Source organism: Ictalurus furcatus, chromosome 6, assembly GCF_023375685.1.
Source record: "Ictalurus furcatus strain D&B chromosome 6, Billie_1.0, whole genome shotgun sequence".
Classification (NCBI taxonomy): domain Eukaryota; kingdom Metazoa; phylum Chordata; class Actinopteri; order Siluriformes; family Ictaluridae; genus Ictalurus; species Ictalurus furcatus.
The window spans coordinates 18,687,091-18,711,032 of NC_071260.1; the positions used below are offsets into that span (position 1 = coordinate 18,687,091).

A 23,942-nucleotide genomic window follows, 5' to 3' on the forward strand; every position below is an offset into this window, starting at 1 on the left:
CGATAAATCAGAGATCTCTGCTCGAGACGCGTCGATCATTGACTCTGCGCTCGTCCTGTCTGAGCCGCTGTTCCGGGTTCGATTGCTTTGGCCCGTTTGTCTTGTTTTCATGAAGAGGGGACATACAGAAACATCTAACAGCTTATTGCGTGGCTGTGACAACAAAGGTGAGAGACACGTTTAGCACACATTGTGACCGTAATACGGATCAAATATTATCTTTAAAAACAATGTCGTGATGTAATCAGTTTAAGATTGTTGAACGACGAACAAGCTCAGCTTAGCATATCTGCTGCATTGACTCGATGCTAACTGGCTAAGCTCTTAGCTATGCTGTAATCTCTGCATTACAGTGACATCTCTAGCTGTAGGCTAGCAAACTCAGATAAAATGCTCTAATCAGTGCTTCATGTCATCCTTCACAAGCGTCGTTAGATGGTTTGGGCGGTAGTATCAGCAAGTCCCCTTGGATCAGTTCACGAAGGCGTATTGTATTTGTTAAGAAAACCAGCAGCAAAGCAAAGCCTTTCACTTTCAGGCCTGACATGAACATCGCCTAGCCAAGCTAGTTGTCGGTAAACAAAACGTGTTTTGTAAGGAAATAAACTCAACACTTATTATTTATTTGTTTATTTTTAAACGGCATTGTTGATCAGCCAACCTATCTATCTATTCGGGTTTCTGTTCTTCTATCTACCTATCTCAGGTGATAAATATATGGTGATATAAATATATAAGATACACTACGTAACGCGTAGATAATTAAAAAGACATTAAAATACATCAGTTCGACTGTTTCTCTTATACATGTTGCCAAGAACGCGCTGTTTAGCCGTTAGCTTTTGGTTGAACGTCACATCATTCTTTAGAAGTTTTTCTTTGCCACGCCCCCTTTAGGCTGTCGCTTAGCTAGCTCACATATAAAAGGCCTGTATTAAAATAAGCCTATTAAAATAAACAGGCTGCTTGTGATTTAGAGCAATAGCTTTCTTACAAGTTCCTCAGGGACTCGATTCTGTGATTCTGTGATTATTCTGTGGTCCGCCTCAGCACAGATTTATTCAAATATTAGGCAGATATTTCAACGTTTGCAACAACATTTTGGTTATTTATTGGAGCCATATATATATATATATATATATATATATATATATATATATATATATATATATAATATATATATATATATATATATATATATATATATAATATATATATATATATATATGTATGTATGTATGTATGTATGTATGTATGTATGTGTGTGTATAGTGTTTTCATTTCTAAACTTTTCTCTGCCAACACATTTTTAAATAAAAATGTCATTCGATTGAATTTGACATCATTTGTTGGCCAAATTACTTGTTACTGAGGCTGGATTAAACACAACAAATTCTAGGATAGCTAAAAGGTTAACGGGACATGCAGATAGGTTAATTATGATCAAATCTTTGATCATGTTTGTTTGTGATTTCTGTATTTTATGTAATTTATGTACGCTTTATAACATCCTGTGTATTATGCTGCTGTTGCTGTGTGTTGCACCATGCTCCTGAAGAAACATTTTGTTCCAATGTATACATATTATATACAGGAATGACAGTAAAATCCACTTGACTTCATATCTACATGAACATTATACAAATTTTTTTTAAAGTGGACTCCCTGACTGAGTTTCACAACCCCTGGAGCTCCATAGACCCCATTTAAAAGTGCTTATTCGAAATAGGTGGTTAGTGTCCATGTACTGAATGTATGGACAGTGAAATGAATGGTACAATTGGAAGAATTAGCAATAACATTAAAACCAATGACTGTGTCTCCTCCCTATTCGCTGGTTTTCCCTCCTTACCTACAAAGTCTGCATGGGAAGAGGTGTTCTTCCCATGAATCCTCATAAGGGTGGCATTATTTCACAGATATATGCAACAATCTGGGCACAGCACAATTCTTACAGTATCAAAACCATTAGTGCTTGGGAAGAGGAATTGGGCCTGGAGCTTGAGGATGATTACTGGGGCAGAGTGTTCGATAATATACATACCGCCACGTCATGTCCTAGACTTAGTTTCATACAATTTAAAGTGGTCCATAGAGCTCACCTCTCTAGGAGTAAACTATCTAAAATATATCTCAATGTTCCTGACGTGTGAAAAATGCAAACTTTCGCCGTGTAACCTCAGTCATATGTTTGCACTCTGTCCCAAACTGCAGAACTTTTGGAACACTTTCTTCGAAACTATGTCCGACATTCTTAAAATCAAATTAGATGTCTGTACTTTAATTGCCATCTTTGGTGTTCCATCTCAACGTCAGCCTCTGGACCATACACAAGCTAGTGTTGTGACTTTTGCATCGTTACTTGCTCGGCGCAGAATATTGCTGTCTTGGACCTCTTCACAACCCCCCTCTATATCAGTTTGGCTTAGAGATTTAATGTTCTTTTTAAAACTTGTTATACTTGATTTTTTCATCAGAGGCAGGGGTGAATCATTTTTGGGAAAATGGCAACAAATCATTACCTACTTCACTGATGTATGCACCCTGGAGGTGGATTGAGGGAAGGTAGACGGTAAATACTAATCATCTAACATTTTATCTTTTTAAAAAAAAATTTTTTAATTCTTTGTTTGTCTTTGTTTTTCTGTTTGTTTGTTGTTGTTTTTTTTGTTTCCCCTTTCTTTTGGTTTTTGCTGTGATTATTTTGTTGGGGCCGGGTATGGTGGGGTTGTTGGATTGGGTGTTACGTAAAATGCGGTTTTCCAATAAAAATTCTATGATAAAAAAATTAATGACAGAGGATGTGAATATATGGCTGCGTAGCCGCAGACAGTTGCTGGTTCCTCATGCCGACCCCTTTCCACCTCCAAAAGTGCCTACAATAAGCATGTGAGCATCAGAAGAGCAATGGAAGAAGCTGGCCTGGTCTGATGAATCATGTTTTCTTTTACATCGTGTGTGCCTGTGTGAGCGCGTGTGAGCGCGTGTGTCTCTTACCTGGGGAAGAGATTGTACCAGGATGCACTATGTGAAGAAGGCAAGGGAACGGAGTCAGTGTGATGCTCTGGGCAATGTTCTGTTGGGAAGCTTGGGTCCTGGCGTTCATGTGGATGTTCCTTTGACACGTACCATCTACCTAAACATTGTTGCAGCACCCCTTCATGGCAACGGTATTCCTAATGGCAATGGCCTCTTTTAGCAGGATAATGCACCCTACTACACTGCAAAAATTGTTTAGGAATGGTTTGAGGAAAATGATAGAGTTCAAGGTGTTGACTTGGCCTCCAAATCCAAATTACAGCAGTTGCAGGGTCTGCTGCTAACGTCTTGGTGCCAGATACCACAGCACACCTTCACATGTCTTGTGGAGTCCGTGCCTTTTTTCACTCTTGGTTGGTTTCATTGCTTGTGGTAATATTAGTGGTAGTGTTGGGTTGCATCTTGTAATAATATTACAGCTTGTAATCATAGTATAGCATATATAATAATATAGTGTTGTAACCTGAGGTTACAATAATTGGAAATCATGGGTCTAATTCTGGAAAATTTATGGGACGTAATTTTCTTGGTTCATGTCTTCTGAGTACTGTCCCACATCTCTCCCCTTTTAGTGTGCTTGTAATGGAGAATCCATTCATAATACACATTCACTGGTAAAATAGAATCCTTCACTGTGCGTGTGTGTGTGTGAGAGAGAAAGCGAGAGAAACTGCTTGCGGTCACTGTTTACCCACCAACGCATGTTCATGCTAAAAGGTCTGACCTATTTTTGCCTTTCTTGGGAAATTCTTGTCAGTGCAGATGCTTATTACAATGCAGAAGATAAGGTTTGAACGTATGTAAAATACCCTGCTGTAGTTTCTTGTGTGGCATAAGAGATGTTTGTCACTACCAATAAAAAGTTTAGACATTCCTGCTCATAGAAGGGTTTTCTTCGTTTTTACTATTTTCAATTTTATTTATTTTAAGATTCAATTATCTTTAATTGAATAATATGAAACTACTGATTTGTGTTTTATATGGCTATTTTGTTTTAATTTAAAATGGAAAATAACGTACCTTTTTCAAATACTGTTATCAGATTGTTTTTCAAAAATCAGCAGTCAGTTCACTTTCTAGTTCTTCTTTTACATAGGCTTCTGTTTTGTGGTGTATAGATAATATCTTGCATCAGGCAGCTGCACTATATTTTAGGTTATTAGAGAACACAGTGAGCTCAGATAGGGCCGACACAGGCCTACATTTTTGTAGATAATGATAGCAAAAGCCATTTAAATGTACAACTTCTTTATAACACTCCTCTATGTGTCAGTCCTTCTCAGTTTAATCAGGTTTAAGTTCATATCTTGAATAATACATTTTTATTCTTCATGTCAATCAGCATCTGAAATTTTTCATCATGATCTGAAAATATGAAAAGCAAAAGACTGGGAAACACTAGGAGTGATGACATTGTTTCAGATAGTCTATAAATCTACAGCACCTTATGTTGCCGGTGGCGACATATATATTTTTCAGGGACTAACTTTCTGTTAAGGTGCAGTTTATAAATGGTATAACTGTTCCTAGATATTCAGTAATCATATGCATGTAAAATATGCCTTATAGAAAAATGTTTTTAGTCAATACCATTTGATTTGCAGGAGAGGTCTCTGAAAATTGCAAACTGTACCTTTTTAAAGGAACTTAATGTTCCCTTAATTGTACTGTGCTACTTCTGATGTTAAACACTGTTACATGTTAAAATCACATTGGCCATGCCTTATGTTTTATTTTATTATTTTACTTTGTAGGTTGGGAAACCAGAGAAAGTACCACACTGCTGTGCTGGATTATAATTTACATCATGAGTCTACGTCATGGCCATTCATGTCAATCAGATCTGTATCATTGATCTTGCAATCTCTGTTATTCCTCCTTTCTTTATTGCAAGGTGTGGCCTCACAGCACCGCCCTGCATTGCCATGGATGCCTGCGCCCGGATCAAAGGTGTTTCACTCAAGAACCGTGCCAGGATCAGGAAAGAGGTAGCTTAAGTATTAAAGACAAGCCCTTACCATTTCTGTTTATTGTTATGATTATCATTATTTTATTGATAATTGTTGTTGTTGTAGTAGTAGTAGTAGTAGTAGTAGTATTAGTAGTAGTAGTAGTAGTAGTAGTAGTATTGTTATGGTCAGAACTAGAATTACAATAACTAACCTACAAGAAGTGTAAAAACAGTAAAACACACTAGTAACACACTAATACTTTTAGTTAGTGGAAAACAAATCAGTAAAGAATATAACAGTGCTGGGGGTTAGAAAAAGGGTTGAAAGAAAAAGGTTGAGTTTTAACTGGGATTTGAAAGATGTAATGGAAGAAGTGTTCTGAAATCTCTGTGGGACTATTTTCAAGGGCTTAAGTCCCAGGTTTAAGAAAATTAGATTGGCCTACAATCATTTACATTACAGTATAGGCTCTTAATAAAGAGGTTGCATGTAAATCTGTGTATGATCTGCAAAGCAGTTAAAATTGAGGCTGAGATGTTGGATAATGTAACCAGAGGATAGCATGTCAATTTGTTCAATAAGAGGTGCGGAAACAGATCCCAGTCAGTGAGACATTGTCTGTCATTTAGTTATGAATAAATCAGGAGAGAGCTTTGCCAAGGGTTTCAATGACAGACAGGCAGACAAAGAGCATTTCATGGCACGCTGTATCAAAAACTGAGCTGTGATAAGAATAGGATAAGAATTTTGAGCACCAGATTCAATAGCGTGTAGGAATGTCATTAACAATCCTCAGTGCGGTAAGATGGACAAAGCTAGACTGGAAAGACATACTTGTATTTATGTCAACTAAATGGGCAACAGCTCTTTCAATAACATTAGCTATGAAAAGCAGATTAGAGAAAATCTTTTTTTTTTTCCCTCATTTTTTGCATTTTTTTTTTTTTTTTGCATTTTTGCTTAAATATTGAGGTTATCAGTCTAATCCACATAAAGTGCAGCAAAGGTAGGACATCAGGTTGGAAATGGGTGCAGAGATATCTGACAGGTTTTCAGGAGAGTGGTAGGATGGTAACCCACAGGATGATTAGTTTGTCTTCATGCTCATTTCCCTGATAGAGAATGGACTACGAGGAGTAAAAATAGAAAGAACGTGGACAGGGTGTTCAGGATAGGAATTCACTGTAGGAAGCCTGATGGGAGTTGGTAGTGCAGAGGTAATAGAAGCAGTGAATAAGTGTAGTGGTAGAGTGCTGACAGAGAAACAGAGAGGTTTGGGCAGTCCTGTATTTAGGAAACTGTGGTCAGTGTGTGTTAAAGAATGGATAGTAGGTCAGTCTATGGCTTTCAGTTTGCAATAAGATATACTAGAGTGAGTGGAAATCTAAAATTAAATTCAACAAACATTTGTTTAACAATCTGTTGGAAAATAAAGATGTCATTTAAAGTTATTTGTAATGAATGTTCAGGGAAAAAAATTATTGCAATTTATCATTTAAGCAGAAAAAAATGCCCTTCAACTATTTCATAGTGCTAATGTAAACACTCAAAACAAACGAATGAATGAACGAAAGAGCAAATGATATGTACTAGGATGGCATATCAATTTATACAATTAAAACTGTCAGGTGAGCTCCTGAGAGCTTACCCAATACTGCAATGAATTATTTTTAATTACGTTAGGATGTCTTAAATACAATTTTTTAAAAAAAATCATAATCACAATTTGAATACAAATAATTGTGCAGACTTTGTGCACATGTATAGTAAAGTCACCAAACAACATGGCCCAGGCATGGGTAAATAGTTCAGGCGGTTTAACTAGGCTATTTAGCTATTTATTCAGTGGTCAGTCAATTATTAGTAAAGGGGTTGGAACAAAACGTATATTGAAATGCTCTTAATGTGACGTATTAAAACAGGATTTATGATAAAGTTCATGTAGGAACAAAATTATTAAGATGAATAACGTAATTTATTAAAATAAATATACATAACATAGAGTTAATCCAGAACACAAGTAGAATTGGTAGATGGCATGAACTGGATAAACAAATAAACAAAAAAAAAAAAAAAACAGACTGCATGAGTGTAAAGTGGCAGCAAGGTAAAAATAGTTTATACACATTGAAAATGAGACATGTATCCCAGGGTCTGGCATGAATAAGGATTTCTATAGGAAAATTCAGTACCTTATTAAGGGAACCCACAGAGCATCTCATTTTCAGGAAAAATCATTAAAACTAAAAGTCTAACTGATACATGATATACCACTACGCATTTGTTTTTACACTAGTTTCTTAAAGCCAAAACACTCAAAATATCCAGCAGTGAAGTAATTCTTGTGGAGTTCAGTTTTGTCCAGCAGGTTGATATTGTTGGCATTAAGACAACACTGGGGAAACCATTAAAGTGTTTACTGTTTTAAACATCAGCTTTCACCACACACTACAGCACTCATTATTATTATTATTATTATTATTATTATTATTATTATTATTATTATTATTATCATCCTAGTCTACACTATAGAGTTAAATGATGGATACATTTTTCTTAGCTGTCATTATACTTGTTTTAGCAGTTTTTGAACTTGAATGAAGGAACTAACAGCTCTGTTTTGCCTTGTGTATGTATGACTAGACTATCCGTGAGAGTTCAGCCCTGTCCCTGAGGAGCCTTTTAAAGAACAGGAAAGAGCTGAGCAATGTGGTGCCAGAGCTGCATACTAGAGAGCCACAGTGTCTGCAACAAGTAAGGATAATATACAAAAAAAAAAAAAACAACAACAACATTACAGTTACTATTACTACAGATTTCAAAAGAGACTGAAGTATAACAGCAGAATTATGGCTCTCTTCACAAAGCTTGTTTCATCCATTCTGTCCACAGGTTTTCAGCTGTCCCGGTAATGATTATGGACACACATGTGCTTAATTGTATTTTATCTGCATTGTGTACTTGATCTATTTAGTACTTGATGTGTACAGGTCAACAACTATCCGTCTCATTTCTCTTAAAATCTCTTTGGCCTTCCCAGCATTGGTAGATTTTTCTAATATTTCTTTGATACAGTGATTCACTTGTGTGTCAATAATTATGGACTTTACTGTAAGCTTGCATTTGTGGTTTTAACCACAATCTTGGTTCACAGAATGATTTTGAAATAACTTCCTTAACTTGGGTATTGTGATATAAACAGTTGCATCAGAGTTTATCTTAAGTTGTCCGTTGTATATCTTAACGGTCTTTGAAGTGTGCTAATAATTAAATCTAGCAGTAATCTTAAGTATGTCATCAGTCCTAAAGTGGCATTTGGACTAAATTGGTCAATTCCTTGGTGTATGCTCTTTGGTGTGGGATTGTATATATTGTAACTCTTGCTAGTTTATGTGAAATGCGTTCCGTGTGTGATGATTGCATACTTTGTGTTACATGCAAGGTCTTTGTTGTCAGTTTAGCATCACAGACAGGAACAATATGTATAAAAAATATTTCAGTGGAAAAGATGGAGAGGAAATATGACCGATTTAATCTGATACTAAGCCAAAGTTTTATGGAGTTCTCAGTCCTGTGTCATTATTCTGTGTTAAAACTGTACAGACTTACTACTAATAATGATTTGTAAATTTACGTGGCTGTGTTCTGTCTTTTAGATACATTTCATATGCTTACCTAGTTATACAGGAGGGGAAGATTTCACACTACAGGCAAGTGTTTATTTTCTCAAAGTTTGCATAGGTTTTAGACATTGGCTATGATGTTGACAACATTCTTTACCAACATTTTTGACACATATATCCTTTTATTATTGTTACACAAACACTGCAGTGGTGTCAAGGAAGGGTTGCTCTATCTTGCCAAATGATCGTCATAATAAATACCTTCATCTGATTGTAAATCATATAGGCTGTGACCTCTCTCTCTACTGAATTGTTGGAGTTGCTAAGATCCCTACATGTACATACTCTCAAAGATGAAGAAGTGCTGCTCATCAAAGATCCAAAGCGAACCTTGGACAGAAAAGATGGAATCTCTCAGGTACATTATCTATCAGACACAATGTTTAAAAAGTATGCATGGATGTGTGTGTTTGATGGTGGATTATTTAATTCCCTTGAAGTGTCTTCTGTGGTTTTTTGTGGTTTTCTAGGTGTGTGGTATGTTCTTTGGGTGACATTTGGGGTAATTTTGTAGGCAGGCAGACTTTTATATCAAGCCACTGATTGATTGCTGGCCTAACAAAAAAAATTGCACATGCTTTCTCAAACATGTTTAGCCCACATACTGTGATGTTTTTACCAGCATTGTCTGATTTCCTAATTGCAGACTAGCTCATCCGGAGCCATGTGCATACTGAGACATGGCAGCCCTCAACAGATCAATGTTTGTACTTTGCTGGGGCTACTGAGCTGCTATACAGCAGGGATCAGATATGCTCTGGAGGTACAGTCTCTGCAGAGGGGCATATCGGAGTCATGCCAAGCTGAGGATGATGACACCAACCAGTCTGTCTCTTCTATCGAGGAAGATTTTGTCACAGCTTTTGAACATCTTGAAGAGGAGGAGACAGGTTACTTTTTACTTATACATGTTACAGTACCAATATAAATGAACCACTGATCCACTACTAATATTAATGAATGTTTGGCACAAGAACCATCTCACATTCTGTATTAAGTATGCTCTACAAAAACTATGTTTATTTAACAGTTCTTTGAATTTAATAATTGTCATTATGACCTTTCTTATTTTGTAGTTGTATATAACAAAAGAAACCAGAGGGATGTGGCCTCCCAGACTCTCCCCTCCCATTTCAAAGATTTCTCTGGGTCCCGTATCATCCTTAGTTCTTTCTCCAAGAAGTCTAACAGTAGACTGAAGTCAACTTCTGATGTGTCAGAATCAGTACAGAAGTCACCAACAGCATGGTCTAGGGGTGCAGAGAATGAAGGGAACCTATCCACACCAAGTAACCTACCAAAAAGACATGTTACCTCTACATCATTCACTGAATCTGACGATTCAGACTGCTCTAGTCCAAGTCCCATTATTTTTTTGGACGAGGTTGGTTATCAGAAGAGTCTAAAGGCAAAGCTTGACATTCCAAAGATCCCTGTTCTTAAAGAGGGAGTAGAAGATTCTGACTCAGAAGTGTGTGAGTTTTTTGATAGTTTTGATCAGTTCGATGATCTGGATCAGTGTTTTGATTCCACAATGAAGGTGCCAGAAGAACAGGTCCTCGATGTCCAGAAAAAAAAGCCGTCTGACAGCTCGGTTAGTAAATATGAGTCAAAGGGTGCCTCAACAATAGCAATGAACCCTCACAAGTTTGACCACAGGACTCTTCCAGCCAATATCAGGAAGCCCACTCCACTTAAACCGGGATCTCCGTATAGTATACACTCCGATGCTCCAGATTCTCCACGACCAGTGAGGACATCCTGTGAGGAGAGTGGGGGACTCTTCAGCCCAGTTCACTCGTCAGCATTTAGTCCTCTGGGAGAAGGAGGAGGCTTGGAGTGTTTTTGGAAACTAGATGGAGATGTTTCAGAATTGCGCAAACCCCAGGACCTTTGTTCACTATATAAAACTTATTCTGATTTTGCAAGCAATCTCTCGAAAGAAATTCTTGGAACTGTTTGTGGGTTCTCTTCTCCTGTTGACATTAACATTAATAAGAACTTGAGCTGTGTGTGCCATAAAGAATTTACAAACACTAACGGACATCGGATGAAACTGTCCGATATTCAGGAGACTGTCACTATTGCCAAATCGCACTCGCAGTCTCTGAAGGATGGGATTCAGAAGTTTGCCACAGACTTGGTTGAAATGAGCATTGGCAGTGCCTTAAGAGATTTACAGAAAGGAGTGTCGTCCTGCACTACAACACTTTGCCATTTAGCTGCTAGGCTAACATCTTCAGTGTTTCATATGGCCTTTCAAGAGATAGGAATGCGCCATGCATACGTGTTAAAAGAGCGTGCCATAAACGGATTGGCTGGTTTCCTTGTTGGGGAAGCAGTCTCTGGAGCACTGAAAGAGTTTCTCTTTGTGAAAAAGCAGATTTTTAACAACACTGTCACCAGATTTGCAGCTGATCTTGCTGAGGAATTAGTATTTGAGGGAATTATGGAGGTATGCCAATTCTCATATCCTTCTACACCTCTTACCCCAAAGGATTGGTCTTTTGAGCAACAAGAGGAAGTGGTTTGTTCTTATGCTTCAGATCTTTCTGAGTCAGTTCTTCAAGAAGCCTTCATAGAACTGTCCAAAGCTGATGTGACTTTCACGACACAGGCAGCCATAAGTGTCTCATTGGACAATATCTGTTATGTCAGTGCTGAAGATGCATCTCAGACTACAAAAATCTGCAATGCCCATTCAAGTTACCAGAATTCACAGTCCCTTGTCCAGGCTGGAAACCAGGAAGAAGAAGATGGCTGCACTGTGAAGAAAGCTTTGTACTGTGTTTCTGGAATGGCCAGTTGTGTTCCGGTCCCTGCAGCTGGCAAAGCTATATCCTACCTGCAGAACCCAGAGGAAATGTGTCAGTATAAGTCTAGCATTAGTCACACTTGCCAGAGCAGCCCCAAAAGAAGCATTTGTTCCCAAGGAAGGGCAGTGACCTCAACTTCAAACACATCCACTGCAACATTTTCTGAGTCAGTGCTAGGTATTTCCAAAATCCGTAATGTCTGTGGTAATCTTGGGAATATATCTACAAGTGCTGCTGAGAAACCTCCAGTGGGAAAAAGTTTTGATAAAGGTTCTGGTTCTATGGTTGAGACAATAGTGGGTGAAGCGTTTGACGTTGTGTCCACATGCAAAATGAAGAAAAAAGTGGACAGCTGTACTGATTTCTTAAGTAAAAATCTAGGGAGTCGGATGGCTACATGTACTGGTATAGCAAAATCCCAGGACGTGGCATGTCAAAGTTCACCACCTTATAATTTAAGCATATCACAGAAAATCTTGTCTTTAATTCCTAAAGGGGATTTGACCGAGTCATCATCATTTTACTTTCAACCTCACTTGACTTCGAAGAACGTAGATAAAACATTTTGTCAATCTGGCTTAAGAAATACCCGTACGCTCGACAAAGTCTCGCCAGAAGTCCAGTCTGCCGTGATGAAGGATACTTTGGAAGTGCCTAGTTTTGAAGGGGGCATTCGTGGAGGCAGAAAAGTCGTCCCAGAAGAGGGGCTTAATGGCAGCACTGGAACAAAATCCAGTGGATGCCCTGGCACTCCTCCCTCAACTCCCCAACAACCATCAGACATCTCGAGTGAGAAAACGCTTAAACAGTTTTCAAAGAAGCTCAAGGGCAAGCTTGCAAAGGAATTCTCCCCTGCAACACCCCCACCCACCCCACATTACGAGCCCACGCCAGGACTCGAAGAGGGCTCAGATTCAGAGAAAGAGGAATTCATGCTGAGGCTCATGAGGTCCCTTTCTGAAGAAGCTGTCAACAATGAAGATGAAGATGATGATGAGCAGGAAGATGGTCTCCGCTCTGCGACCCTTAACACAGAGCAAAGTCCCAGTGTGGGAAACAAAATGATTGAGAGAGGGGCTCTGCATTATGCTGAGCGTTTGGCATGCCATATTGTTTCCATGGCAACTGAGATGGACACTTTAAGCATTGGTGATGTAAGTAAGCCAGAGAATGAAGAAGGCAATGAAGGCTTTGCTTTACACAGTGCACAAATCTCGGAACAGACCTTGAATTCCTTATGGACCTATGCTGGGGAAATTGCCGGGGAAGTCATCAGTGATGTAAAGAGGATGATGAGTTCCAGTAATTGCCATCACAAAACAGTCAAAAGAGGATCTTTTAAGTCAGATAAGCATCAGCGTGGTGACTGGAAAGACTGTCATTTTGTCAGCAAATCTAACCAGTGGTTTGCTGATCTCATTCCACCAGTTTCCAGTACTCACAGTAACACTTCAAGTAGAATCTCTACCCAGGCTGAGTACCCAAGCTGTGAAAGTGTTACTGATGAGTACGCAGGATATGTTATCAAGGTACTTAAAAAAGATGGAGGAAGCCGGGAACTTATCCTGGATCAGTATGCCAGTCAGGTGGCTTATAAGTCTATCAAATCAGGCCTAGCTCATGCTGCACAGAAAATAAAGCAGAAGTCCCCTTTAAGGCTTGGCTTATCTCGACCATTACACCAGGAGGGCAGCCGTAACATTTGCAAGATCCCACCATCTGAGTCCTCTCCTGCCATTCTTACCCGAGGACAAGAAGGGTCCTCTAGTGAATCCATGCTGTGTGTTTGCCAAGATGTTGAAAACATTGGTAAAAAGGAATACATGGAACTTGTGAACTTTGCTGAGTCATTGGCCTACAATATTACATGTGATGTCACAAGAAAGCTAAGAATGTCCACGATCAGGCTTCCAAAATCGCTTACAGACTCATGTCTCTACAGGAAGTCAAATGTTGAAGACATGGCAGAAAATTTAACCAAAACTGCATTTTCATGTTCAGTGCTACCATACACCGGGAAAAACAGGCAATATCATAGCACCAGCAGCTTAGATGATGGAAATTACAGTAACGGTGTTATGCAAGTAATTGAGCATTATGCCAGGAAGATTGTTGATGACACTTTGGAAATGACTCTGGGGTCTACAGCTCTTCAGACAGCAGAAGAGAGGAGGTCTTTGGAACTCAGTTCTTTCACCGAGAAGCTGACCGATGCATACAAGACTTGCCAGTACTGTCAAGCAAGAGATTGCTTATTTTGCAAAAATTGTCACCTTAAGTACCATGGAATGCAGAGGAGAATGCAGCAAGACTCTGACACAATGGTTGGTCTTGAAATTCCCAAAATCCACATAGATTTGGAGAAGAGAACAGTTTTTGCTGAAGAGATGGTATCTGCCGCACTTGAGAAAGCTAAAAAGGAACATAGCAGCACCAGCTTAAATGCAGACAGTGGGATTGGTTATGATGGCGCAAGCTTTGCAGAAAGCCTTACCACAGAGATCATGACGTCTGCATTGTCCAACGTCTGCCAAACCATCAACCTCAGGTAAACAAAGAAGTTGATGACTAGTTTTGTAAAAAATGTTGTAATAACTTTAAGTTTGTACCTCCTGAAGAAATGTGGCTCAACAGTTACTCAAATATTGTGGGTTCCTTAGTCATTAACATTTCCTGTGTTTATGTAATACTGGACAGATTTAGGTAAGTGATTTGAATGAATTACAAATATTCACTTGCTTTGATGTAGTTAATTGGGATTTTATGCCATTATAATTTGGTTGAATTGAACTCTAATTGTATATATTTCAATTAGTTGGGAAATAATACAGTAAAATTACACTATGATGGTAAGTGTAGTGTGTAGTTATGTGCAAATTCCATCCATCAATCTGAAAGTGAGGTCCGCATATGAGGAAGAGTATCAATACTCTTTTTAGCAAAGCAACCGAAACTCTGACTTCAAACATCTCATCAGTCATAGTTTACATAGTTAAGGTTTTTTTGAAAAAAATTTTTTAATGAAGATCTACTATTTATGTTCCAGTGGCCCTGGGAGTGAGAGTGTCAACGTGACCGAGTCAACGATAAGTCAGCAGCTGAATCTAAGCGTGGGAGATGACAGTCTTGGCAGCTGGTCTAACTTGAGCTTTGAAGAAGACCATCCCGATGAAAGTAGTAGCTTCCATCACCTAAGTGACAGGTAATTTTTAGGTCCAGTAGCTTGAAGAAATCTACTTTGATTACTAACTCCTCACCAGCTTTTCATTTTTCAAATCTAAACACATTTTTCCTCACTTGATCACTTTTCAGGAATTGCCAGAGAATTTAATGCATAAATGTAATGGTTTGAGATGTTGGAAGAGTGGCGCTTAATTTAGTTGTCAAAAAGAATCCATCAAGTAATTGTAAATGACCAGCAAACTGCTTTTATTGCCCACATTTTAATGCTGGCTGTGGCATTTTGTTGATGTGTTTCTGGCTCTTCTATATCTTGCACATTAACTTGAGGCCTTTATACAGCTTAGGTTTCCCCAAAACAATGATTCATCTTTGCCAAGGAGTAATTTTTTTCCCCTTTTTTAAAAATTTTTTATATATATATATATATATATATATATATATATATATATGTGTATATATATATATATATATATATATATATGTACTACACTCGCTCATGGGAAATTAGTTTATTCCACAAACAGCAAAACCCAAATGCTCTGTAAATCATCTAGAGTCATGGAAATGGGTATTTTTGGAGTTATGTTGTTTCCTTTTTCAATTAGGAATTTAAATGACCTCTTCCTCTAGGCGGAGAAAATAATTATTTCAATTATTTGAAAATAATTCTTGGCACAAACGTTTATCTAAGGAGGAAGCAGTCATAAGCAAGTAGTTGTTTTGGATAATGAACGACATCTGTAGGTATTTAAAATATTTTTGAAAGGTCTGGTTTTAAGCAGTTTATTTTTTCTCTTGAGGCAGTGTTTTTCCAAGATGCTAATTCTGCATCGTAGATCAAGCTCTACTCAAGCTCTACTCCAGAAATGTACTTTTTACAAGTGAACTGGTGGTGTAAAATAATGGCCTTTGTTCAGAAGGATTTGTTCTAACTGTGTGTGGCTAGAAATGAATCTGATCGGTAGCCTGTTAAAAATCTTGAAGATCTCTTCGAGGTGGGTGTGTAAGATCCACAGTGACCTGGCAATGACCTGGTAGTGTATGTGCTTGCCCAGTGTTGAGTGCTCCTCTTTTCTTCTACAGCAGTAATGGGAACAGCAGTAGCTGGAGCAGTCTGGGGTTAGAGGGCGAGGTTTATGAAGAGCATTTGTCCTTCTCCCCATCAGACAGGTTGGTCCAGAGCAGGAAACTGAGTATAGTCAGCGTGGGCTTTCTCAAATGTCTGCATGATGTAAGAGCTTTGATCACCAAGTGTTGAAAATGTGTCTGTGTGACTGTAGCAACCTTTGCCTTGTAGAGACAAACTCAGGAACACAACAGTTCTTTTTGGTTTTCTCCGTTCTGTGGTTTTAACAAATGGAATTAGTAAATTAAATTACGTGTGTGTGTATGTGTGAGTGGGGGTAGGAAGGGTTGGGGAGCTAATTCCTTCTGTCAGTTCTTTGTGAAATCTCGACTCTGACAAAAGAGCAATCTGCCTTTGCTGTCTGCTGCATGGCTGTGTGATGGGAGACTGTTCTGGCCCCTGCTTCTCATAAGGATCCTGTTCCACTGGGAAAATGACTCCGAGATGTTCAAATGGCAATAGAGATCACTGCCAGTACTTCATTTCACTGAACAGGAACATTTTATCTGAATGTAGCACAGTGTGACGCTTTAATGAGATGAAGTACAATTGAATCTGTTGCCTTTGGGCTGATTTATTTGTGTGGCAGCTGGGAAAACCCTTCTCAGAGTGAATTAATTTATTTATTTATTTTAAATCTTCTGCTGGTTAGAATTCTGAAAACACAAGAACAAAGGCTCAGAAGTCTCACTCATCAAGCTGTTATTTTCATGTTTAGAAATAATATCCTTTATTTTATTTTAAAACTGAAAAAGCTTAAGTAGAGTATAAATAAATAAATAAATAATATATATATATATATATATATATATATATATATATGACACACACACGCATTATAATGTGTGTGTATATATACAATGTGTGTGTGTGTGTGTGTATATAATGTGTGTATGTATGAGCGAGAGAGAGTAGCAAAAAAAGAAATGTCCCTTTTTCAGTAGACTGTATTTTAAAGATAATTTTGTAAAATCCAAATAAGCTTTACAGATCTTTATTGGAAAGGGTTTAAACAATGTTTTTCATGCTTGTTCAATGAACCATAAACAATTATTCAGGGACATGCAGAGAGTTCCTCAGGGGCAGGGACTCAAATGTAAAAAAGGGCTACATGACCAAAGAGTTAATTTTACTACTTTAACTACTTTATCACTCTGGTAGACATTGTAAACACAAACTGTATGTGGCCACAATAATGAATGTCACTACTAATATAACCTAATGGTATTTTATTTTTCCCTTTATAGAAATAGAAATAGAAAAATGTTTTCAAATTCTGTATTGCTTTCTTTTTCATCAATCTGTGTATCTGCTGCTTCCTTTTCATCATCTTGTCCCATGTCAGATTCCACCTCTTCTATCTCTCCCTCCACGCCATGTCAACATGCATCTCTGGCTGTTCTCTTACATCTCCCTCTTTTTCTCCATGTTCCTCCTATTCTTTTTCTCCCTCCTCAATAGCATGCATCGCTGGCTTGTCTTTTTTGCCCTCTGAATTTCATTTTAAAAAGATAAATTGAGATTTTAATGATCATGATGATGAATTGTATCACAATTGTCTCATACCACTTAGGGTAATCGGTGTATGGCCGAACAGAACACCGGCTATCGCAGCAAGCCTAACTCTCTGTAAACATATGATTCCTTTTTTGCAACTATCTGTCTCATATTAGCTCACCTTTTTTCACCCATGTTGATAAGGAAGCTGTCCCTATCGCTGCCTCCTTCAGTTTTTCTTTCATTTTCTGCCGCCTCTGTCTTTTTGGGATCGTATATTTTACTTACTATATAACACACATAATTTAACAAGGTTACTTGCATGTCTTGAAATGTAACAAACTTGAGTAGCTAGTACGTACAACACATTCCCTCTCGACCAGTTTGAAAACTATAAGCGGCGATAAGCATATTAAATTCTGCTAACATCACGAAAAGGTTAGCAGAAGAGCTAGTGGTTTCAGCATACATGTCTGTGTGTTGAAGCAAGACACATCGCGATTGCGTCATGACAATGAGACTATCTGACGGCAGGCTCGAGTTGGACAAATAAATCGGAAAATTCTTAGATTTTCTTGTGATTAATTTGCTACTGTTTTGTGCATGCTCTCATGTTAATTTGAATTCAAATACTTTTTACATGATATAACTGTTTATTAATTACTTTTGAGAGGGGCACTTTTAAATAATTTAGAAAAAGCGCAGGGGCTCAAGCCCCCAGAGCCCCCCCTTCTGCACGTCCCTGCAATTATTGCACATGCACCTGTGGAACAGTCCTTAAGACACGAACAGTTTACAGGCCCTAGCCAATTAAGGTCACAGTTACAATAAGTTAGGACACTAAAGAGACCTTTCTACTGACTCTGAAAAACACCAGAAGAAAGATGTCTAGGGTTCCTGCTCACCTGCGTGAACATGCCATAGGCCTGCTGCAGGGAGGCATGAGGACTGCAGATGTGTCCAGAGCAATAACCTGCAATGTCTGTAATGTAAGATGCCTAAGACAGTGCTACAGGGAGACAGGAAGGACAGCTGATTGTCCTTGCAGTGGAAAATTACATGTAACCAAGTGTGCCCTCAGACATGATGGAGAACTTGTAAATGCCTTGGTGGAAGAGTGGAGGAACATCTCACAGCAAGAACTGACAAATCTGGTGCAGTCCATGAGGATGAGATGCACTGTAGTACTTAAAGCAGCTGGAGGACACCACATACTGACTGTTACTTTTAATATCGACCCCCCCTTTGTTCAGGGACTCATTATTCCATTTCTGTTCATCAAATGTCTGTGAAACTTGTTCAGTTTATGTCTCAGTTTTTGAATGTTTTTATGTTAATACACATATTTACACATGTTAAGAAATTAGCTAGAAATAAAAGCAGTTGAATGTGAGAGGACATTTCTTTTTTTGCTCTATGTATGTATGTATGTGTGTATGTATGTATGTATGTGTGTGTGTGTGTGTGTGTGTGTGTATGTGTGTGTGTGTATGTATATATGTATATATATATATAAAATTTCCTTCTTTAAAAAAAAAGTGTTGTTAGAAGAAAAATTAATAACAATTTTAATGATCCCACTTAAAAAAAACAAACAAAAAAATTAACATTTCGCAGCTTCGCAAGAGTCGCATTACTCTCTTGTATCAGTGTTGAAATCATCACTGATTACTTGTGAAGTGCCATTTTTATTAGCAAACATTACAACTTTCTACTGCTATCTTTACAGCGTAAGTGACGGTGTGTATGCAATCATACCAGCCATCAATAATCTGCTCACTGGTTAAGACTTTGTACTTCTGATTAGGCTTATGTCCATTTTGCTCTGGCATACAACCAAAAACTTGCATAAAATCTAAGCATACCATTTAGTATGTGTGGAAAGCATGCTAGTAAAATAAAATCTTAATCATCCGAGTTGTTAAACTGGCTTCTTATTTACCTTATGTAATTTGTGCAGAAATCCTAGGCAAGGTTGGAAACTAAATAAAAGCGCTTCTACATTGTTTTAATTAAACATATTAGATTTTTTTTTATTATTCTTGGTGTCAAAGTTATGGACAGAAAAATTTAATTTTGATTAAAACCCAGTTTGATCTGGTCTGTTTGCCAGAATTCCACCACAGCGACATCTGACATGTTTTCCCAGTCTGCTTCACATGTGGTCACTGATGGATTACTGAGTGTCACTAAGTCACATACACATTTCAATAAAAAATATTTAAGAAATTGGGTAAAATTAGTGTCTAGCAACTTAAGATAATGCTGAACTCCAAAGTACTCAAGCTTCCGCTTCAGTTGTATTAAGTTAAATATCAGAGGTAAATAGTGGAACAGATCAGTATGAAAACTAGGTTTGCTGAAAACTGTGATCCCTCTTTATATCTTTCTGTTCTGAATGACCCTCTTGCATGTTTTTTTTTCCCAGCCTTTTTGCTTTTTTATTGATGCCATCTTTTTTGATCTGTTTGCTCACACTAGTGATGTTTCTCATCCTGTAGTGACTACACAGAGGAAAAGGAAACGGAGGCCAAGACCTTCATGGGTGGTAATGGATCATTTCTTGTTCTCATCATAAAACTTTTTTTTTTGATAAAGGTAAATAGTGAAATACCATATTTGTACTTGCAGCCGGGCTTGACCTAGTCATTTTTCAGAACGGTCATACTTGGCAGTAGGAGTGTTCCACTACTTTGTCCAAACTGCACTGCTGTTGTTTCATATCCCTGTCTCCTGTAACTGTCCAAGCGCTGTGGGTCTGCAGATGATTTCAGACTGAGCCGTCTGGCCCCATTTGCCGAAAGACTGTGGGAAATGGATTTATGCTATGGGCTTGCTGAAATAGGGGTTATCTGCTGTGATCATGCCGATGGCAGTTGGGGTGTATGTATGCTTTTAACAGGCCTTTGTGTGTTTGTTCTGGCAGGGACGGTGCGAGTGGAGAGGGGCCGCACGGAAGGGGACAGGGCTCTGCTGGTGGTCAGTACAGATGTGTGGGGGCAGGGCCCAGATCCCCAACTGAGAACTGTGCTGCAATGGATGGCAGCCTCAATCACCGAGCTGCCAGTCATGCAACTCAGCCAACAGTCTGAAAGAGAGGTGCAGCAGGTTAGATTTTCAAAGATATTTGATATTTCTAATAATTATATGGCCAAAAGTTTGTTAATAGCTGATCATCACACCCATATGTGGGCCTTCCCCAAACTGTTAGAAACCACAAAGTTAGAAGCACACAATAATCTAGAATGTCTTTATGTGCTGTAGCATTACAATTTCCCTTCAGTGGAACACGTTCCAGCATGTCAGTGTCAAGTTTGGAGTGGAAGACTTCAGTATCCTCACAGAGCCCTGACCTCAACCCCACTGAACACCTTTAGGATGAGTTGGAATGCAGACTGTGCCCCAGACCTCCTCACCTAACAGCAGTGCCTGACCTCACTAATGCTTGCGGGTGAATGTGAACAACCCCACAGCCATGTTCCAAAATCTAGTGAAAGCCTTCCCAGAAGAGTGGAGGTTATTATTACAGCATACGGGACTAAATCTGAAATGGGATGTTCAAAAAAGTACATAAGGGTGTGATGATCAGGTGCAAAAACCTTTTAGCCATATAGTGTGTTTTTGCTAATTTTTGGTACTTTTAAATATACCTGGCTTTAATTTCTGTTGTAGGTACAATTGGAAAAAGTTGTTGATTTTCGAAGACACTTATTATACCATTTATACAATACATTTTATTTTGTCTATCTATTTTAACTACGCTGTTCTTATTGTATGTTGTCTTTCTGTAAGGTGTCCTTGAGTGTTATGAAAGGTGCTAGAGATCTAACGGTATGAATATTTCATATCTCGATTATCGTGAACAAAACTATCACGGTTCTCAGTATTATCACGGTATTGTTAAAATGTGCTGAAAATGTACAACTAACCCTAACCCTAAGTACTGTTACACACACTGAAATCATTTAAACAGGTTTTATATTTGAATATAAACTGATGGATGGTTGTCACTAGGCTTGTTGCAATCGTTTAGTTCAGTTAGAGAACATGGCGGGAGGCAGTGACGGCGCTCGGGAGATTTTCCAACCTTCCGAGAGGAGCAAATCCAAACTGTGGTCATATTTTGGATTTTATAAAAATGCTGAGAGAAACTTAATAGAAGATGGTAACCCTGTCTTCAGAGCTTGCCAGAAGAAAGTTGCTGCAAAAGAGGGCTTTGGCGCTTCGTTGGTGCTTTTTCCTCCTTTCCCCCTCGCTTTTAAATCGCTTATGAATGCCCGTGCGGCCGTGCGCATTTCACTTTCACTTTCGAAATAGCAGCAATTCGGGGACAGCAGTTGCGTAAATTGTGGGTTCGTTATTATTCTTAATGAAAAACACAACAATAACAAAACAGTACAATGACAAACTCGCTTATGTTAAACCAAATCTTCCACTGTCGTCTTGTCAGTCAGCTCGCCTCACTCCTCCTGTCAGTCAGCTCGAATCACTCCTCCTGTCACTCGGCTCGCCTCACTCTTCCTGTCACTCGGCTCGCCTCACTCTTCCTGTCACTCGGCTCGCCTCACTCTTCCTGTCACTCGGCTCGCCTCGCCTCACTCTCATCACATGATAAATGAAATCTGATTCCTTCTGATCTGTGCTGCGACTCTGACTCATTCGGCTCATGCTGAATTGAGCGGATGCGTCCGTTTTCACGCTTAAAAAAATCGATGTTGCGTTCTGCGCCTGCTTCAGACTCATGCTGGGCGTGTGTGGACAGCATTTACCGCTAGTTGTACAAATCACGATAATCGCGCGCGGTTTTAATGATCGTTAAACGTGACACGGTTAATACTAACTGTCGGGGAATTTTATCGTGGTTTATCATGAAACCAGTAACCATTTCATCCCTAAGAGGCACTAACAAATAAAATTGTTTATTATTATTAACTAAACTTATATACAATAAGAAAAAATGTAAATATTTATGGTCAACTAAACTTTCCCCATTTTAACAAAAACTATTGGGAATCTACACTGCAAATGTAATAAACAAAATGTTTTAGTAATATAATTAATGTACTATACATTTAACGCAACCAGCCTAAAATGGATTGTTTTTGATAAATTGTATAACTACTCTTATACCACTGTAAGTTGACAACAGAAACAATTTGCATCAAATTAAAGAGCTCTCTTGAAGTTTATAAGACTAAAATGCAGCTTGTTATATTACCAGGAAAGTTCAAAGTCATCTGTTCTGAAGTCTTTCCTGTGTCTGAAAGTTCTAGCTATACCTCTGTCTGATATAAAGCCCTGACACATTGGCAAACTGCAATCTTGCAAAGGGTTTTTTTTTCCCTTGCACACCTTCTATTCAGGTCAAGTTTGTGCTGATTCTGATTGTAGAAGCATGCACTTTGACACCATCAGTTGCAAGACTTACTAACAGATCCTGTGATGAAATTTGGGGGTTCTTGGAGACTTCTTTTTGCATCCGACGGTCTTCAGTGTTTCTCCTTAACTTGTAAAAGTTCATGAATACTGCAGCCCATCTGATTTCTGACACTGAAGCCTCAGGTTCACACAAATATGGGAATGTTCTTTCAGACACATACTAACTATGGCTGCTGTGTTTATATTTGTAGTTTCTGCATGTAGTTCAGAGGCTGAGAGAGAGAGACTGGAGAGTCGGCGAGCTCCTTCAGGCTCTGCTTAGATACTATGAGGAGTGTCCAACCGAGGAGCAACCATGTGCTGAGGATACAAGACATGAACGCAGGTCCCTTTTCCACTGGCTTCTTGAACACCCATAGACCATTACCACCCACTGCTCACACTAGTGACTGGCACGCCTGTAGTAAGCGCTAACGGCAGTGTATTGAGGTGAAAGTTTCCATCACTTTCACATTTATGTGCAATGTAGCTGCCAATTTAAAAGTCTAGCCCGTGGGATGTATCTGGTGCGCGTGTGTCTGAGTGCATTGCATGCCGTGACTGAAGGTATTTTTGTTCTCCACCTTTGGTTGTCACTTTTTTTTGTTTAATTTGATATTGGATTGCATATCACACACTTAGTATGTTATCATTTGCACTTTTCTCAGTGTTTTTGCTTTCATGCCCTAAGCCAGTGTTACAGCAACAAACAGAGAGGTCAGTGACTGCATTGCTTTGTCAAAGGGAATCCCTAGAGTAGAGATCACCTCTCCTTATGGGAATATACATGATAAAGGGACCAGCCATCCAAACCACTACACATCCCTTATCCATGTTCCTGGTCACTGCAGAATTTTGTCACTTGAAATACAAACGAATGAAAAAATAGGTAAATTGTTCCGTTATAACAGGTGCACATGCAGCTATCCAAGTTATCAAAATAAGATTTCATGGTAAATATTTTGACACTTTAAAACCAGCTGCTATTGAAAGACTCCATCAAAATATATTTTGATCATATTCCCCTCTCAGTGTGAAAAATACCCTTACTTTCCCTTTTTCAGTGTCCTCTTTATTAAAAGGCCCTTATGGATAAGTATTTATGACACTGCAGTGTGTGTGTGTGTGTGTGTGTGTGTGTGTGTGTGTGTGTGTGTGTGTGTGTGTGTGTGTGTATGTATATATATATATATATATATATATATATATATATATATATATATATATA

The 23,942-nt window shown here is 38.5% G+C and overlaps 1 protein-coding gene across 3 annotated transcripts; it reads left to right on the forward strand.

Annotated features, from left to right (window-relative positions):
• Positions 1-72: 72 nt before the first annotated feature.
• On the forward strand, positions 73-23,878 carry akap11 (A kinase (PRKA) anchor protein 11). 3 transcript variants are annotated; one of them, XM_053626895.1, is made up of 12 exons: positions 73-167; positions 4,934-5,027; positions 7,635-7,745; positions 8,648-8,701; positions 8,901-9,032; positions 9,321-9,564; positions 9,751-14,038; positions 14,537-14,692; positions 15,757-15,843; positions 19,798-19,844; positions 20,223-20,404; positions 22,927-23,878. In XM_053626895.1, the coding sequence occupies exons 2-12, from the start codon at positions 4,965-4,967 to the stop codon at positions 23,092-23,094; spliced, it is 5,532 nt and encodes a 1,843-aa protein (XP_053482870.1). In that variant the 5' UTR covers positions 73-167; positions 4,934-4,964; the 3' UTR covers positions 23,095-23,878. The 3 variants fall into 3 exon arrangements, with proteins under 3 accessions (XP_053482870.1, XP_053482871.1, XP_053482872.1); XM_053626896.1 differs by having other exon boundaries at positions 15,760-15,843; XM_053626897.1 differs by lacking the exon at positions 15,757-15,843.
• The last annotated feature ends 64 nt before the right edge of the window (positions 23,879-23,942 follow it).